The 19,533-nt window shown below is 45.2% G+C and overlaps 1 protein-coding gene across 2 annotated transcripts; it reads left to right on the top strand.

The window, feature by feature from the left end:
- The first annotated feature begins 6,377 nt into the window (after positions 1-6,377).
- On the top strand, positions 6,378-18,643 carry APOA5 (apolipoprotein A5). Of its 2 annotated transcripts, XM_073585194.1 has the most exons (5): positions 6,378-6,649; positions 9,615-9,698; positions 15,174-15,274; positions 16,207-16,312; positions 17,155-18,643. In XM_073585194.1, exons 3-5 carry the CDS (start codon positions 15,226-15,228, stop codon positions 18,029-18,031), a joined length of 1,032 nt encoding a protein of 343 aa, XP_073441295.1. In that variant the 5' UTR covers positions 6,378-6,649; positions 9,615-9,698; positions 15,174-15,225; the 3' UTR covers positions 18,032-18,643. The 2 variants fall into 2 exon arrangements, with proteins under 2 accessions (XP_073441295.1, XP_073441294.1); XM_073585193.1 differs by lacking the exon at positions 9,615-9,698 and having other exon boundaries at positions 6,379-6,649.
- Positions 18,644-19,533: the final 890 nt, after the last annotated feature.

Raw genomic sequence — 19,533 nt, 5'->3', positions numbered from 1 at the left:
CTCTGAAAAAAAGCAAAAATTCTGCCGGGGTATGTAAACTTTTGAGCACAACTGTATGCAGAGAAGCCTAAAAACACACCCCAGGAGGATCCCAAGAGCCTCACCCCTGCTGTAAAAAAAAAAATTAGCTCTAACTAAAAAGGTCCATATTTCTGAAACCAAATGGCAAATTTAAAAAAAATTCAATACACCGGGAATAAACAGGTCCTCTATATTTTCTGTCTCTAACATATATGTAAGAATGAAGAATAAGTGACCTCCCCTTTACTACAGGGGCTTCGCATAGGTGTAGGGCTGGTGGGACGTGTGCCCATGGGTAGCAGAGGATGCCAAGAAGCCACTCTGCCTTGGCCAGCTTATTTAGATACAGAACTACCACTCTAACATTACTATGCATTATTTTAAGTCATTTTATGGTTTTGCTAACTTACACTGTTGTATTCTCCCTGATACAGTATATAAAATCTAATGTGCTGCTGACTTTCATTATCAATCTTCAGAGTGAAATGTTTTAGCTCTGTCCTTGTAGTTGAAAGAAGTGGCTCACTGATTATTAATATATGCAGCTCAGGCTACAGCAATGAGACTTAGTGGGAAATATAAATAATCTTCTATCATTGCATTTTCTTTTGTATTTTATATAATCATTTTCCATCTAATAAAACTTCAATAAAGCTCTCCGCAAATTAATATTCATACATTTTTTTACTTTGTATTTTTTCTATAGTTGAAGGCATAGCTATCGGGGTGATGAGGTTGCAGATGCCTTGGAGACCCAAATGGTAGATTTTGGTGATGTCTGTGGCCACTGAATGACTACAGTGCTCACTTTACATAATGCCAGCAGGCACATTGCCAGAATCACTGAAATAGCACCAGTATGGGAGGGATGTATGTGACTTTATTTGACATTATTTCAAATATCATATATCAGAGCTCATATCCAGCATATCACTGTAAGTGAAACACAGACCTCACATTCAGCATATATTACTAGGAGAGACACACAGAGCTCCCAAACAGTCTATATTACCGGAAAAGACACAGAGCTGACACCCATCCTATACTACTGGGAGAGACACACAGTGCTGACATCCAGCCTATATTACTGGGAGAGACACACAGTGCTGACATCCAGCCTATATTACTGGGAGAGACACACAGAGCTCACATCCAGCCTATATTACTGGGAGAGACACACAGTGCTGACATCCAGCCTATATTACTGGGAGAGACACACAGAGCTCACATCCAGCCTATATTACTGGGAGAGACACACAGTGCTGACATCCAGCCTATATTACTGGGAGAGACACACAGAGCTCACACATCCAGTTTATATTACTAGGAGAGACACACAGAGCTCCCAAACAGTCTATATTACTGGAAAAGACACAGAGCTGACACCCATCCTATAATACTGGGAGAGACACACAGTGCTGACATCCAGCCTATATTACTGGGAGAGACACACAGCTCACATCCAGACTGGAGAGTTAAGCATTTTTATTAACCAAAGGTAAACACATATGCAAAATCATTTTATCCAAGTCAAAGTTGTGCATACCCTTTAAAACATTTATGGGGTGTTTTCCTTTTGGAAATCAGCTGTGTATTAATCAGTGGTCTTCTCACATGTATCTGTGACAAGATCACTTTAACTGGATTTCCTCTTTGAACTAATCAGCTCTAATCATTCTCGGTGCACATCAGCATTACACAATGCAAGATGCAGCCGTCTGTGATGCAATAAATTTGAACTTTAATCAGGATCATCCAGTTCTGTTTAGTTGGAGGTATAATGCTGCCCATTGGACTTTAACGTTGACAGACTTTTGTAGACAGAATGAAAACAACAGATAATGATCATCTAGTGGAGATAACAATTCAAGAGTGCTCAACTTCGCCCTAGTTTTCAATGTTTGTACACAAAAACGATGTGACAAGTGTGATGCCCCATGCCCAACTAGGGGTCACACATGGCTCAAGAGTAGATCCCCGGTTAGGTGATTGGGTGACTGATGAAAGGAACCCTGAGCTCTGACAGTGCACTGACAGCCATAACATTCCTCAATGACAATATCGAAGAGCTGTCCGATTCCTCGCCCAGTGCTGTCTGAACCCTCGCCCAGTGCTGTCTGAACCCTCACCCAGTGCTATCCGAACCCTCACCCAGTGCTGTCTGAACTTTTGCCCAGTGCTGTCCGAACCCTCGTCCAGTGCTGTCCGAACCCTCACCCACTGCTGTCCGAACCCTCGCCCAGTGCTGTCCGAACCCACGCCCAGTGCTGTCTGAACCCTCACCCAGTGCTTTCCGAACCTTCGCCCAGTGCTGTCCGAATGTTCGCCCAGTGCTGTCCAAACCCTCGCCAAGAGCTGTCCGAACCCTTGCCCAGTGCTGTCCAAACCCTCGCATAGTGCTGTCCGAACCCTCGCTTAGTGCTGTCCGAACCCTCGTCCAGTGCTGTCCGAACCCTCGCCCAATGCAGTCCGAACCCTCGCCCAGTGCTGTCCAAACCCTTGCACAGTGCTTTCCAAACCCTCGCCCAGTACTGTCCAAACCCTCTCCCAGTGCTGTCCGAACCCTCGCACCTCGCTTTCTGAACCCTTGCACAGCTCTTTCCGAACCCTCGCCCAGTGTTTTCCAAACCCTCTCACAGTGCTGTCCGAACCTTCTCACAGTGTTTCCAAACCCTCACTGTGTTTTCCGAACCCTGCCCAGTGCTGTCTGAACCCTCACAGTGCTTTCCGAACCCTCGCCAGAGCTGTCTGAACCCTAGCACAGTGCTTTCCGAATCCTCGCCCAGTGCTGTCCAAACCCTTGCAGTGCTTTCCGAACCCTTGCCCAGTGCTGTCTGAAGCCTCGCACAGAGCTTTCCAAACCCTTACCCATAGTTGTCCAATCCCTCGCCCAGTGCCGTCCAAACCCTCGCTCAGTGCTGCCCGAACCCTTGCCCAGTGCTCTCAGAACACTTGCCCAGTGCTTTCTGAGCCCTCGCCCAGTGTTGGCCAAACCCTGGAATCTCAGCAAAGCCCAATATTTTGGAAAATTGTGACAGATAGCAAACTAAGATGTATGGGAAATATAATATTATGCCATCCAGACAGAATGTATCAGACTCTTCTCCAGTAACTTGCTCAACTTTTGCAATATATATACATTATTGATGAGCGAACATGCTCAGATAAGGTGTAATCTGGGCATGCTCGTGTACCAACCGATTGACTTCGACGTGCTCGAAAAATATGTTCTAGTCCCCACGACTGCATGTCTCTCGGCTGTTCAACAACCACAACACATGGAAGGATTACCTGTTTGTTAGACAATCCCTGCATGTGTTCCGGCTGTCATATAAATCAGACCGAGATCAGACCGTAATGGACGGACTAGCCGGCAGCTCTACCTACCCAAGTGTGACAGCTGCATAGTCGAGTAGGGACAGCCACCGGCCAGTCTGTCCCTTGCAGTCCGATTTATATGGCCGTCTGACTGCGCCCTTAGGTCATCTAATCACCACAATGAACAAGCAAAACAGTAGTCCGTTGGACACAATGCATGTATTTATGCAGTTAGCCAATAGGTGGTCATTTACTGGCAGCAGATGACATGTCTAAACCCAGCATTCATTGTGGACAACTCCTTTAATTTTTTGGGTGGGCGTAATGGAGGTGGTTGTAGATAAAAAAGAACTATTTTTCAAGTTTTTTGTTTTTTTAAGCTGAAGTCTATGTTAAGGACATGTTAGCTGTGGTCTTTTATTTTTTAGGTTTAGCTACTATTATTATAAGAGCCATAATTTTTTTTCTTGCTCTGTCAGCAAAGGGCTGCAAGGGTTTGTACTATATGTTGTGGAATGAATTGATGTTTTCATGTTAGAGCGCGATGTATCGCCAGACAACCCAGGCACAATAACACCACTAAAAAGCTCCGGCAAGTGTCCAGGGTTGCAAAGCGACGCTGGAAGAAAACAAATTCACAAGACGATTTCACTGCATTCAAACAGGCAACACTTGCTTTCAAGTCTGCCCTCACCTCTGCTAAACAGGCCTACTTCACAACCCTCGTATCTTCCCTTTCCTACAACCCCAAACAGTTATTCAAAACTTTTAACTCCCTCCTCCGCCCACCACTGCCCCCTCCAACCTCCCTCATCTCTGCTGAGGACTTTACCACACACTTCAAAAATAAGATCGACCAAACAAGGCAAGTCTTCATTGTTCAGCCACCACAAGCCCTTTGGATACCAGACCAATGCCCAAACCCTATAACCTCCCTCTCCAACATCAATGAAGGGGAGCTTAATTGTCTCTTCTCCAAATCACACCTCACCACCTGTGCACTCGATCCCATCACATCCCACATACTCCCCAACCTCACCACCACGCTTATCCCATTCCTAACCCACCTATTCAAGCTATCACTAACTTCTGGTACCTTCCCATCTGCTTTCAAACATGCCACAATCACGCCTATCCTTAAAAAGCCAACCTTCGACCCAACCGCTATGTCCAGCTATCGCCCAATATCGCTGCTCCAATTCGCTTCCAAACTCCTGTAGCAGCACGACCAGGCTGATCTTTCCTCCCACCTCTCATCTAACTTGCTCTTTGACAATCTACAATCTTGTATCCGCCCCCATCACTCCACTAAGACAGCCCTGACCATAATTACTAACGACCTACTTACAGCCAAAGCTAATGGACAATACTCTATACTCCTCCATCTAGACCTGTCCGATGCTTTCGACACAGTTGACCACTATTTCCCACTACAGATCCTCTCCTGCTTTGGCATCAAAGACCTTGCCCTATCCTGGATCTCCTCATACCTTTCCAACCGCACATTCAGCGTCTTCCACTTCCACACTACCTCCTCATTCCACACTCTCTCTGTTGGAGTCCACAAGGCTCTGTTCTAGGACCCCTACTCTTCTCAATCTACACACTTGGCCTGGGGCAACTCATAAAGTCCCCTGGATTCCAGTACCACCTTTATGCTGATGACACTCAGATCTACCTCTCTGGCCCAGATGTCACCTCTCTGCTGTCCAGAATTCCAGAGTGTCTATCAGCCATATCCTCCTTTTTCTCCTCTCGCTTCCTCAAAATCAATGTGGACAAATCTGAACTCATCATCTTTCCTCCATCTCACAGATCTTCCTTACCTGACCTATCTATCATAATTACCAGAAGTTCGCTGCTTTGGAGTAACCCTTGACTCTGCCCTGTCCTTCAAACCGCACATCCAAGCTGTTTCCACCTCTTGTCACCTCCAGCTCAAAAATATTTCCAGAATCCGTCCTTTCCTCAACACTCAATCTACTAAAATGCTTGTGCATGCCCTCATCATCTCCCGCCTCGACTACTGCAACATTCTTTTCTGTGGCCTCCCTGCTAACACTCTTGCACCTGTCCAGTCCATCCTTAACTCTGCTGCTAGGCTAATTCATCTCTCTCCCCACTGCTCTTCCACTTCTCCCCTCTGCAAATCTCTTCACTGGCTCCCATTCCCTCACCATGTTAGTTGAAATTACTAATAATGACCTTCAATGCCATCTATAACCTGACTCCTCCATATATCTCTGAACTAATCTCCCGATATCTTCCTTCACGTAATCTCCGGTCCTCCCCAGACCTTCTTCTCTCCTCCACACTTATTCGCTCCTCATCCAACCGCCTCCAAGACTTGTCCCGAACATCCCCCATCCTCTGGAATTCTTTGCCCCAACACGTCCGACTATCAACCACATTCGGATCCTGCAGACGGAACCTGAAAACCCATCTCTTCCAAGAAAGCTTACAGCCTGCAATGACCCCACTGCCTCCTCACCACTACTGGAGCTACCGCCTCACCAACACCGGAGCTGCTGCAACCCCCCCAACCTTCTTCCCCACCATCCTGTAGAATGCAAGCTCGCAAGGGCAGGGTCATCTCCCCCCTGTATCAGTCTGTGATTGTTAGTTTGTTTACGGTAAGTGATATCTGTAATTTGTATGTAGCCCCTTCTCATGTGCAGCTCCATGGAATCAATGGTGCTATATAAATAAATAATAATAATTGGATTATGTACTTCTTAATTACTGTTAATTTCATATTCTACAAGAAAGAGGAACATAAAACAGGAATTCTGACATTGTATCTTTTTTCTTTATTCATTGAGCGTTGTGAACAGTAACATTTGGGTTATACAAATGTGCTGATGCCAAATATGTATACTGAATAGTTATGAATATATATTTTACAAAAAAGTATTTTTCAATTAGAGTGTTTTTTTTTTTAACTTAAACATTTTTTATGTTTTATTTTAGGTAAAGGTATCACATATATAGTAGGGTATTTGTCTTCTCAATAAATCAGTATCAAATATTTAGTGATTTAATAAAAAAAATCACACTACGCAGAAACCGCTGCCTCCTTGTGGTCAGTGCGTATATCACGTCACAGCCAAAATAGTCGTGTGTGTGTCCCATAAGATCAGGCGTGCTGACGACATCTCTTCTGAAGAAACCTCGTTCACACCACGGACGAAGAGGCGGCACCAATCTGCTTACATTTCACAAGTGCTTTAAAATGCGTGAAAGCATGAAGCCATCAATATCTCCGCTTCACTCCAGGATTTACCACTGACCGGGGAAGAAATTACTGCAGGTAAGACTTCCATCACCATTCATATCATTGTATTATCCTATATTATCAGCATGCAACAATCATTAATTCAGAGCTAACATACCAAATAAAAGTTGTACAGAATACGGCATAAAAAGAAAATATTTAGGAAAAGAAATAAACTTTATGCTTTTATCCAATTCATTTAAATCTAGGAATTTTTGATACATTCTTTTTCATCTGTTCTATTAAAAAAAAAATAATGAAAAAAATTCCATAAGTCTGATACTTGCCATGTTGGTTTATTATTGGCTTTTATTGCTTATTATATTAAAATACAGAATATTTCTGCACATTGCAATAAATGATAGAACGTGGCAGTATAATTGTACTTATAGGGCCCCAATGTAACACCTGGTGCCCCGGCTGCCATGCGCTAAATATAATACATTAGCTACGGATAGGAAGAGCGCCCCCAAGAGTAGACTAAAGAAAAGGACTATTTATGACAAAAACACCAGATGATTACTTGGGGTTCATCACGCCTATAAAAGTGAATGCATGACGCCGATCAAGGATTAATGGGGGTCTCAATAGTCCAGTCTCTAGTGATGATATATATTCAGTGTAAAACCCCCTTTATTGTATCTCTGCATCTTTCTAAAGCTGATGGTACCGGCAGAGTCGGTCTGGCCTGGCAAGGTACCGGGGATTCTCCCGGTGGGCCTTTGGCTGAGGAAAGGAGAAGAGGAGGAGAAGAACAAAAAGAGTCTGCGGTTTCAAGGGGCGTGGGCCCTTTAAAAGAGCAGGCCGCGTATGTGCTGGGGCGCGCGCACGCAGTGTTCATTACCTGAACCACCGCGTCGCGCGTCCCCATGTATTCTGGCAAGTGTGCACCCGGTGTATGACATCAGTGTCATGCGACGGGCACACACATTCACCGCCGGCCTCTAATATGCCAGTGGCCATTTTACCTTGTGCGCACCGGACCTACAGAGAGAGGAGGAGGAGGACGCCACCCAGCGCTGGGAGCGTAGGAAGGTAAGAGGAATTTTTTTTTCTCATGTGTGTGTGTGTCCAGGCTGAAGACACATGGAGGGGACCAGGTTGGAGACACCTGGGGGGACCAGGCTGAAGACACATGAAGGGGGAACAGGCTGGAGACACATGGGGAGGGGGGGAACAGGCTGGTGACACATGAGGGGGACCAGGCTGGAGACACATGGGGAAGGGGGGACCAGGCTTGAGTCACATGGGGGGACCAGGCTGGAGACACTTGGGGCGGGCAAACAAGGCTGGAGACACATGGGGGTGAGGGACCAGGCTGGAGACACATGGGGAGGGGGGGACCAGGCTGGAGACACTTGGGGGGGAGGATCAGGCTGGAGCCACATGGGGGCTGCCGGAGAAGATGCCAGGATGGATACATATGGGGGGGGGCAGGATAAGGGACCAGGATGGATTTTTGGGGCGGTGGTAGCACAAAAGATCAGGATGGATATATGAAGGCGAGCAGCACAAGGGACCAGGATGGATATATGGGGGGAGCAGCACACAGGACTAGGATGGATATATGGGGGTGGCAGCACAAAAGGCCAGGATGGATATATAGGGGTGGCAGCACAAGGGACCAGGATGGATATATGGAGGGGAGCAGCATAAGGGACCAGAATGGATATATGGAGGGGAGCAGCACAAGGGGCCAGGATGAATTTATGGGGGAGCAGCACAATGGGTCAGGATGGATATATGTGGGGAGCAGCACAACAGGCCAGGATGGATATATGGGGGGCTGGCAGCACAAAGGACCAGGATGGATATATGGGGGGAGCAGCACATGGGCAGATGATTGATATATGGGGTGGAACAGCGCAATAGACCAGGATGGATATATGGAGGGTGGCAGCACAAAGGACTAAAATGGATATATGGGGGGGAGCAGCATGTGGGCCCATGATTGTTACACGGGGGAAGCACCACAAAGGACCAGGATGGATATATAGGCGTGCTTGCAGAAAAGGCCAGGATGGATATATGGGGGTGGCAGCACAAGGGACCAAGATGGATATATATATGGGAGGGTGGCAGCACAAGGGACCAGGATGGATATATGGAGGGGAGCAGCACAGGGTCCAGAATGGATATATGGGGGGAGCAGCACAAGGGGCCAGGATGAATATGTGGGGGGAGAAGCTCAAGGGGCCAGGATGGATATATGTGGGGAGCAGCACAACAGGCCAGGATGGATATATGGGGGGCTGGCAGCACAAAGGACCAGGATGGATATATGGGGGGAGCAGCACATGGGTAGATGATTGATATATGGGGTGGAACAGCACAAGAGACCAGGATGGATATATGGAGGGTGGCAGCACAAAGGACTAAAATGGATATATGGGGGGGAGGCAGCACGTGGGACCATGACTGTTACACGGGGGAAGCACCACAAAGGAACAGGATGGATATATAAGGGGAGCAGCACATGGGCCCATGATTGATGTATGGGGATATGCAGCACAAGGGATGGATATATGGGGGGGAGGAGGACAATGGACATATATGGGGGCCTGTATGGATAGCTGGCAGCAGGATGTATATCTGGGGCCCAGGCTGTAGATATTGGGGCCAGGCTAGACAAGGGACATGGGGGGCCAGGATGGGGCATATTATAAAATAAAGGGTGCCAGGCTGGGCGAGATTATTAAATAAAGAGGGACTTAATTACGTTTTGGGGGCCAGGATGAGGAACATGCTGCATTAGTTTATGGTGACAAGAGGGGAACATAATATCTTTAGGATCCAATTAGGGATATTATTATTACTGTCATATAATTTACTTTTTAGGAAACTGTTTTCCATGGAGTGAGCAAAATGGTGGTCCTGTTACTGTACAGTGTGGCACTATGTCGCTTTTCTTTTCATCTGACATAGGGTTGAAGTTGGGGAAAAAAGTGGGGAAAGTGCTCTGGAAGCAAACAGCTATTGACGACTGTGTTATATTTTGCAGAGACAAGCCCTGGCTGCAAGAAGTGATGGTCTATGCTGGACGAATAAAAGCGAAGATGAAGGAATTCAATTACAGATGTCACCAGTGAGTTCAGTGTATTACCGTATATACTCGTGTATAAGCCGACCCCCCTAATTTTGCCACAAAAAACTGGGAAAACGTATTGACTAGCGAATAAGCCTAGGGTGGAAAATGCAGCAGCTACTGTTAAATTTCAAAAATAAAAATAGATACCAATAAAAGTAAAATTAATTGATACATCAGTAGGTTAAATGTTTTTGAATATCTATATTGAATCAGAAGCCCCATATAATGCTTCATACAGTTCATGATGGCCCCATAAGATGCTCCATACAAAATACACCCCATATAATGCTGCACAAAGGTTAAAAATGGCCCTATAAGATGCTCCATAGAATAATATGCCCCATATGCTGCTCTATAAAGGTTATGGCCGCATAAGATGCTCCATAGAATATGCCCCATATGCTGCTCCATAAAGGTTATGGCCCCATAAGATGCTCCATAGAATATGCCCCATATGCTGCTCCATAAAGGTTATGGCCCCATAAGATGTTCCATAGATTATGCCCCATAAAATGCTCCATAGAATATGCCCCATAAGATGCTCCATAGATTATGCCCCATAAGGTGCTCCCTTAAATGCTCTATAGATTATGTCCCCATAAAATGCTCCGTAGATTATGCCCCCATATGCTGCTCCATAAGATGCCCCATAGATTATGCCCCCATATGCTGCTCCATAGATTATGCCCCCATAAGATGCTCCATAGATTATGCCCCCATATGCTGCTGCTGCAAATAAGAAAAAAAACACACACTCACCTCTCCGTCGCTGGGGGCCAGGTGTCGGGGACCTGAGCAGGTGGGGACAGGTGCCGATGTCGCCGCTGGCTCAGGGTCCGAGCATCTGCGATATTCACCTGTCCCCGCTCCATTGCTGCACGCTGCTCTGTCTCTTCCGGGTCTTCTGTCAGTGACGTTCAGGCTGAGGGCACGGCGCGCACTAACTATGTCACCGCGCCCTCTGACCTGAACATCACAGCCAGAGGACGCGGAGGACAGAGTAGCGTGCAGCGATGGACCAGGGACAGGTGAATATTGCATATACTTACCCCCTCCTGGCATGGTCTCTGCAGACCTGCTTCTCCCGGTCTCAGGCTCCTTCTTTCAGCGGTCATGTGGTACCGCTCATTAAAGTCATGAATATGCGCATATTTATGACTTTAATGAGCAGTACCATGTGACCGCTGAAGAAAGGAGCCTGAGACCAGGAGAAGTGGGGGGACTGCAGAGACTGCACCAGGGGGGGTCTGCATGATCTGAATCCCCCGCTCCCCCTCCCCCGCCGACCCCCTGGCATATATGACTCGCGTATAAGCCGAAAGGGGGACTTTCAGCCCAAAAAATGAAAATCTCGGCTTATACACGAGTATATACGGTAAATGTACACGTGCACTATACACTATATATAGAGCTCCTGTGTACAATGTCACTGGTGACCCCTGTATAACCTGTACACTTACACTACATACAGAGTTCCTGTGCATAATGTCATTGGTGTTCACTGTATTACCTGTACACTGACAGTATACACAAAGCTTCTGTGTATAAGGTCATTGGTGATCACTGTATTACCTGTACACTGACATTATACAGAGATCCTGTGTACAATGTCATTGGTGATCACTGTATTACCTGAACACTAACACTATATACAGAGCTCCTGTGTGTAATGTCACCGATGATCACTGCATTACTTGTACATTATATGCAGAGCTCCTGTGTATAATGTCACTGGTGATTCCTGCATTACCTTTACACTATACGCTATATACAGAGCTCCCATGTATAATGTCACTGGTGCTCACTGTATTACCTGTACACTATATACAGAGCTTCTGTGTATATTGTCATTGGTGATCACAGTATTACTTGTACATTATACATTATATACAGAGCTCCTGTGTATAATGTCACTGGTGATCCCTGCATTATCTTTACACTATACACTATATACAGCGCTCCTGTGTATAATGTCACTGGTGCTCGCTGTATTACCTGTACACTATATACAGAGCTTCTGTGTATATTGTCATTGGTGATCACAGTATTACTTGTACACTATACATTATATACAGAGCTCCTGTGTATAATGTCACTGGTGATCCCTGTATTACCTGTACACTTACACTATATACAGAGTTCCTGTGTATAATGTCATTGGTGATCAATGTATTACCTGTACATTGACACTATACACAGAGCTTCTGTATATAAGGTCATTGGTGATTACTGTATTACCTGTACACTGACTCTATATACAGAAATCCTGTCTATATTGTCACTGTTGATCACTGTATTACTTGTACACTGACAATATATACAGAGCTCCTGTGTATAATGTCACTGGTGCTTACTGTTTTACCTATACACTAAATGCAGAGCTTCTGTGTATAATGGCACTGGTGGTAATAACAGTGTTGTTAGTATTGTGGTTTGTATTCATGTTCAGTATTGTAGTATTCAATCACTGTGTGGTGGTAATTTGTGGTCTGGTCATGGTGTGGCGGTATTTGTCCCTAGTATGTGGTTTTTGTCGGTCACTATGAGGTGGAATATGTAGTCTAGTCATCATGTGGCGGTATTTCTCCATGTATGTGGTATTATTCAGTCACTATGTGATCTGTTCTTGGTGTGGTGGTATTTCTCCCTTGTATGTGGTATTATTGGTCTTGGTATAGGGGATTGTGTTGTGTATGGCGGTCATTTGTTCTCTCTGATATTAATTAGAAGATTCTTATTTCCATTACAAATTAGATACTTGGAACACAGCGGCAGAGATGCACTTACAGGTGTTCTCCTGTGGAAAAAAGTAATCGCCTTTCCACAGGATAAGTGATAACGTATTGATTGGTGGGGGTCTGACTGCTGGGACCCAATGGGCAGAATGCGGCGCTTTTATCCCCATTAGACTGGAGTGGCATGTACAACTCCGACCACTGATCCATTCATTCCAAAAGTGGTTGCACTTGTTTTTTAATGGAAGCCTCAAAGAGGGTGAATGGAGCTGCGGTCAGATATTCCACCTGCTGCTCCATTTTAAAATGGGGATGTGTCCTATCAATGATAAAACATCCTCATTCTTTCGATCGGTGCAGTTTCTAATGGTTGGACCTAAGCGATCACCTATCCTGTGGAGCCCATGGATGGGTGATAACTTGTTTTAACCAAAGAACCCCATTAATGTAAACTACCGTAATTATACATCCCAGTTTTCGGGGCGCACAGTAGATGTGCAGGAGCCGCCTGTGTTTTATAGCCGATGCTGCACTATAATGAGCATAACGATTGACTGATATTTGCACATAGCTGTAGGGTGGGTCCCTAGAGTCCATTCCCCTGGTGGGCCCAGACACCCCAGTCCGACCCTGTGTTCCGGTGAAATAAAAGTTGGCTTTTTTAAACCATTTTCGACAACTGTCCTTTTGAAATCCTCTACGATCGATCATTCCCGATGGCCAAATATCAGATCTCTCATGGCCCAAATTAGATGTGTGTGATGTGATTGGCTACTGACAGCTGAATATTTGTCACATTGTGTAAGCGCTCTGCACATATTCTTTTCATCATGCCCTTAGTCTGCCAGGTTAGTCTAGCATTTTGCTAATAGTATGAATGATCTCACAGTAGATTGATCCGCCACCTTCTGGACGATGATAATCTGAAAATTATGGAGAGATTGCGACTCCCAATTAGGACTGGAGAGATACTGGTGAGGGAATAAAGGTCTAAGGTGAAGTTCACATGTTATGTTTTTTGTGCGGAGAGTATCTGCAGCATAGTCTGGGTGTGTCACATGTGGATTGTGCTGCAGATTTCACCTTTTCTATCACACAAAGGTATGTGTTGCTGATCTACGATGATTTTAAGGCCTCATAAAAGATCAATTAGATGACAACTGTTAGCTGGATGGTAACCGATTAGAGATGAGTGAATCGATTTGCAGCATCCTGGTCTACCTGCTGGCAAGTCCAGTGAGCCAAGTCTGCAAATCAGAAGAGGTTCCAGGTATTCCAGCAGGTAGAAGGCGGCCACGGAATACTGACCTGGCCACTGCAATTCCATGGCTCTGATCCGGCAGGCATAGGATACTAACCTAGCCACTACAGTACCATAGTTTCTGTCCGGCGGGCATGGAATACTGACCTGGCCACTGCAATTCCATGGTTCTGATCCGGCAGGTATGGGATACTAACCTGGCCACTACAGTACCATAGTTTCTGTCCGGCAAACACGGAATACTGACCTGGCCACTGCAATTCCATGGCTTCCATCCAGCGGGCATGGGATACTGACCTGGCCACTGCAAAGCCATGGCTCCTGTCCAGCGGCCATGGGATACTGACTTGGCTGCTGCAATTCCGTGGCTCCCATTCGGCAGGCATGGAGTACTGACCTGGCCACTGCAATTCCATGGCTCCCATCCTGCGGCCATAGGATACTGACTTGGCCACTGCAATTCCATGGCTTCCATCCTGCAGTCATGGGATACTGACCTGGCCACTGCAATTCCGTGGCTCCCATCCATCGAGCATTGGACACTGACCTGACCGCTGCAATTCTATGGCTCCCATCCGGCGGGCATGGTATAGTGATTTGGCTGCTGCATTTCTGCGGCTCCCATCCGGCGGGCATGGGATACTGACTTGGTTGCTGCAATTCCATGGCTCCCATCCGGCGCGCATGGGATACTGACTTGGTCGCTGCAATTCCATGGCTCCCATCCGGCGGGCATGGAATACTGACTTGGTCGCTGCAATTCCATGGCTCCCATCCGGCGGGCATGGGATACTGACTTGGTCGCTGCAATTCCATAGCTCCCATCCGGTGGGCATGGGATACTGACTTGGTCGCTGCAATTCCATAGCTCCCATCCGGTGGGCATGGGATACGGACTTGGTCGCTGCAATTCCATGGCTCCCATCCGGTGGGCATGGGATGCTAACCTGGCCACTACAGTGCCTTAGCTTCTGTCCTGTGGCCGGGGATAATGACCTTTCCACTGCAATTCCGTGGATCCAGTCCTGCATGCATGAAATACTGACCTGGTCATTGGGCAGCATGGTGGCTCAGTGGCTAGCACTGCAGCCTTGCAGCGCTGGGGTCCTGGGTTCAAATCCCACCAAGGACAACATCTGCAAGGAGTTTGTATGTTCTCCCCGTGTTTGCGTGGGTTTCCTCCGGGCACTCCGGTTTCCTCCCACACTCCAAAGACATACTGATAGGGAATTTAGATTGTGAGCCCCATCGGGGACAGTGATGAAAATGTGTGCAAACTGTAAAGCGCTGCGGAATATGTTAGCGCTATATAAAAATAAAGATTATTATTATTATTATTATTGCAACTCTGTGGCTTCCAAGAGGCGGCCATGGATTACTAACCTGGTTGCAGGACCAGGATCCAGAAAACATATCCCCCCTCCATGTTTCCATGTTCATGAACGTTATACTAACACTATTCTATCTTTATACAAGGTTTCTACATTTTGCATTCTTGGAAATTGAGATTTAAGTCTGTGGCTCACAAATGGCACATGGGAAGGTCTTTTGCATGTTGCTGATCTTGGGTATAGCTGGTAAGTTATCATTACAGTGCATTATCTCCAAAAATCAAAATCTCCAGCAAATTTTAAGAATGTACCGATTGTTGCCTTTCCTAAATTAAAAAAAAAAGATATCACAATGCAGAAAGACAAACTCAACACAGGCAATTGGTCACTAGGATCAACCCCCTAAGCCATCTATTTGGCATGTAGATCATAGAAATCTAAATAAAATTACACTTTGATATCTGCAATCTGATGTCTTATTCCTGGGAAATCCATGACTTTCTTAATATGTGAATGAGATGTTAAGATCTATGGGCCGGACAAAGATCTCCCAGATAATCTGCCTCCAGAACTTATTGTAAATGAAAGGGAGCGTTACGAGTGTGCGACATGTAATGACTGACAGTTGGCTCTTCTGATCTATAACCATATATTTAAATTTATATTTCATGAAAATAAGCAACTATGTAATAACTATCCCAATTTTTATTATGGTATCTCTTTTAGTCTCTATTCTTCTAAATGTAATAACTATGTAATAAACTTCTTTAGAGAAATCCGCTTCTTTCTCCTCCTGGACTGATCTTTCATTCTCAATCAATGGATAAAAGCTGTATTCAGGTGACAGGTCTCCCATTGCTGAGCTAGGAGATGACAGTTGGTGCTCATAAGATTCTATGCAGAGGGGAGGAGACAGAGACAGACATTAAGCTGCAATTCTCCATAGAACTCTATGAGCACCAACTGTCATCTTATTTTAGTAACGGGAAAGTCTGTAATCACTGAAAACACATTTTACTCATGGACCGAGAACTTTGAGAATGAAAGATCCACCCAGGAAGAGAAAGAAGCAGGTTTCTCTGATAAGAAAAATAAAGGTTCTTTTTCACATTTAATATTGATTTTTGAAAAAAAAAAAGTTTATGTTTCACTTTTTAACAAGACTTTTTCCTTGTCAGGTTGCCAGGCTGATTATAATAGAAATGGCTTCTGGGATTATTTCAGCCAGTTGGCTACTGAGAAAAATGAACAGTATCTTCATAAAAATCCAGTGACTGAAGTCAGGTAGGTTTATCTGAAACTAAAACATATGATCTTCAAAGCTATGTGGCAAGAAATAAAATATTTTTTTTTTATCTTGGATGGCAAACTTTAATTAAAGGTACGGAAAATGAGTGCAGGTCGTTTTACTGGAAGAAAACTGAATGAATTTCCTCCCGGGAGCTGCCGGCTTTCAGTCATGGATGCGTGCACAGAGCGGCTACAGTCAGTCACCGCTCACTTTTCTGTGAGTAGCAGCTGTAAGTACGCCCTGGCTCTTTGATTGACAGCCTGATGTGTGGCACATATGTGCAGAGCGAGCTGTCGATCAAAGTGCAGTGGTGTGCTTACAGTCGCCGCTCACTGGATAGTAAGTGGAGCTGCTCCGTGCACTGCGCCATGACTGAAAGCCGGCGGCTCCTGAAAGGCAATAAGTTAATATTCTCTTGGTAGCTGCACTTTCAGAAAAGTGGCCGGCCAGCATTGTGACACAACTTATCTGCAGATTACATAGCATTTACAAAGGTGACAGGTTCCTGTTAAGCCATACCTTCCAACCCACGCAGAATGATCTGGCAGCTCTTGGAAAAGGGAGATTTCATGACTCTTGGAAGAGCTGCCAATATCTCCAGGGTGCAGAGGAAACCTCCCAAACACATTGCTCACAAAAGGTTTCCTTGCATGAAGCTGGAATGCTCTGCCATTAGATGCTGTCATTGGGCACCACCTATGTGCAAAAATTTGGGTGGCCAAATGGATCATCTCTTGGACTAGTGACCAAGATGCCTAGAGCTGTTTGCAATCTTGTAATTTACTGTGACCAAAACATGAAATTGATACGAATATTTTATTTTATTCCTCTCTAGTGGCTTGAGAAACAGTTTTCAAAATGGCGTCAGCTATGTAGGCAATATCTTTAGTCCATGGAAGAGTGGACTCCAGAAGCACTTGTATGAAGACTCAGAGGGACTGCACAAACTAATCCGTAGGGAACTGCAGGAGATCCAACGGAAGATTTACCCTTATATAGATGAAGCACACCAGAAGATAATCAAAAATCTCGAACAAGTACAGAACCGCCTGCTGCCTTACACCGATGAGCTGAAACACCATTTGGAGTGGGGCGCAAAGGAGATGGCCGCACAGTTCAGCTTGAGCAAGGATCATATAAGTAATAACGTCCCGCACAAGCTGGCAGAGAACATCCAAGACCAAATCATTCTGCAAACAGAGAAGGTAAGAGAAGTTCTACTTCCACTGGGCGAAAGACTTCTGGCAGAGATCCACCATGCAGTTGAAGAACTCCATGAGAACCTTTCTCCGCACGCTTTGACCTCCCAGGAAAAGCTAACGGTTCAGGTACAAGAATTATCTCGTAAATTGACTCAGAACGCAAATAATTTGCATGAGAAAATCCATAAAAACTTAGATGCACTGAAAGAACAGCTGGTGACGTATCCTCGAAATTTTAGAGAGATGTTTCCAGAAAGTCAACCCAATGAACCGGTGGCGCCTTATGTTGAAGAGATGGTGGCTCAGGTGCACAGAGAAGTCGAGGAGTTTCAGAGGAATACCCTGATGCAGATTGAACACTTTACCAATACTATTAAAATGGAAATGGAGGAGACGAAGTCCAAAATGTCTCCGGCTACGTCAGACTTACACGACACGGTGACTTCGATAGAGGAAATACAGGAGAAACTGGAGTCTTTGTGGACAGAGATATCACTGAATTTAAAATGATCCTGCATGAACTCTGGGGTTACTAATGATGATGTTAAAGTTATTTAGTACTCCCACCCCTTAAAATGGGACTCCTGGTTCCAAATAATGAAAGCACTTAGATTTCTTCTTAGACTTTTATATACTGTATATACAGACACACATTGTTATTGGGACCCCCCAACCTCAACTTTGGTCCCATCATGAGAGAGAGAGAGAGAGAGAGAGAGAGAGAGAGAAATTTTTTTTTTGTCCGGCACCCAGAAAGAAATTCGGGTTAAATCAGTGTTTGCAGGATCCGCCACAGAAAAAAACGTTACAAGCTCCGTTTTGAAATATTTGAGGATGGTGACGGACAGCAACTTTTGGCGGATCCTCACAAAAAACGGATGCAACGGACAGCAATCCGTCACAATCCGCCATTAATGCAAGTCAATGGGAAAGAAACGGATCCTCAAAAAAAAATTGAGGATCCGTTTTTTTTCAAAACCTGGCGGATTGTGACTGATTGTAAAAAACGGAAGTGTGAAAGAGGCCTAAGTAATGCTTGGCTGCAAGGTTGTCCGAGCCGGTACAACTGCTTTTAAAGTGGACGAGCCCCTTGTAAATAAAGATTGACATCTTGTTCTTTAATCGTGGTCAATGATCTGACATTGAAAGGACTTTTGGATTAAAGGTGAATTTCTCCTAGAGACACAATAGGTGCTTAGTAGTGATGAGCAAACGGACTGGGATAAGGTGTTATCTGAGCATGCTTGGATTCTAACCGAGTGTCTTCGGTGTACGTGAATAATATGTTCGAGTCCCCGCACCTGCATGCTGTTCAACAGCCACAACACTTGCAGGAATTGCCTATTTTCTGCAGATGCTCATTGTAATGTCTGAAGTGCAGCCTAAAACTCAGGCAGAACATGAGACCTTGTGTTTATATGCATGCCATACGAGGCGCAGGACATTCTAGAGTGGAGATTGGAGCACAATTTTTTTGTATATTTGCATAACCAGGTTTTAAAAGGTGAATGCTGCTCGTTTCCAGTACCAAAAAGATACGTTTGGATGCCAAAGTTTCTTCTGATAATCTAGCTTGATGATAATGCACATTGTCTATGCCTTTCCATTATTTCAGATACACCAAATATGCTCTGCGAGAGTTGGCAAGCCTGCTCATGTTAGAGTAGCCCGATCTACTCCACAGAGACACCTCGACACCTCCCCAGTCCGTGTTCAGTAGCTACCGTGTCAGAACACAAATACGCTTAACAGAAGGGTTGTTCTCTTTCATTTCATAGAATAATAGAATGTTAGAGTTAGAAGGGAACCCCAGGGTCATTGTGTCCAACCCCCTGCTCAATGTAGGATTCACTAAATCATCCCAGACAGATGTCTGTCCAGCCTCTGTTTGAAGACTTCCATTGAAGGAGAACTCACCACCTCTCATGGCAGCCTGTTCCACTCATTGATCACCCTCACTGTCATGAGAATGAGGATGATCCCTAAATTAATTTTGGATGATCCCTAATTAA

This window comes from Dendrobates tinctorius, unplaced genomic scaffold, assembly GCF_039654945.1.
Source record: "Dendrobates tinctorius isolate UK_male_01 unplaced genomic scaffold, ASM3965494v1 ptg000086l, whole genome shotgun sequence".
NCBI classification, from domain to species: Eukaryota; Metazoa; Chordata; class Amphibia; order Anura; family Dendrobatidae; genus Dendrobates; species Dendrobates tinctorius.
The sequence above is the reverse complement of the archived record's forward strand: the minus strand, read 5'-3'. Positions and strand labels throughout refer to the sequence as shown.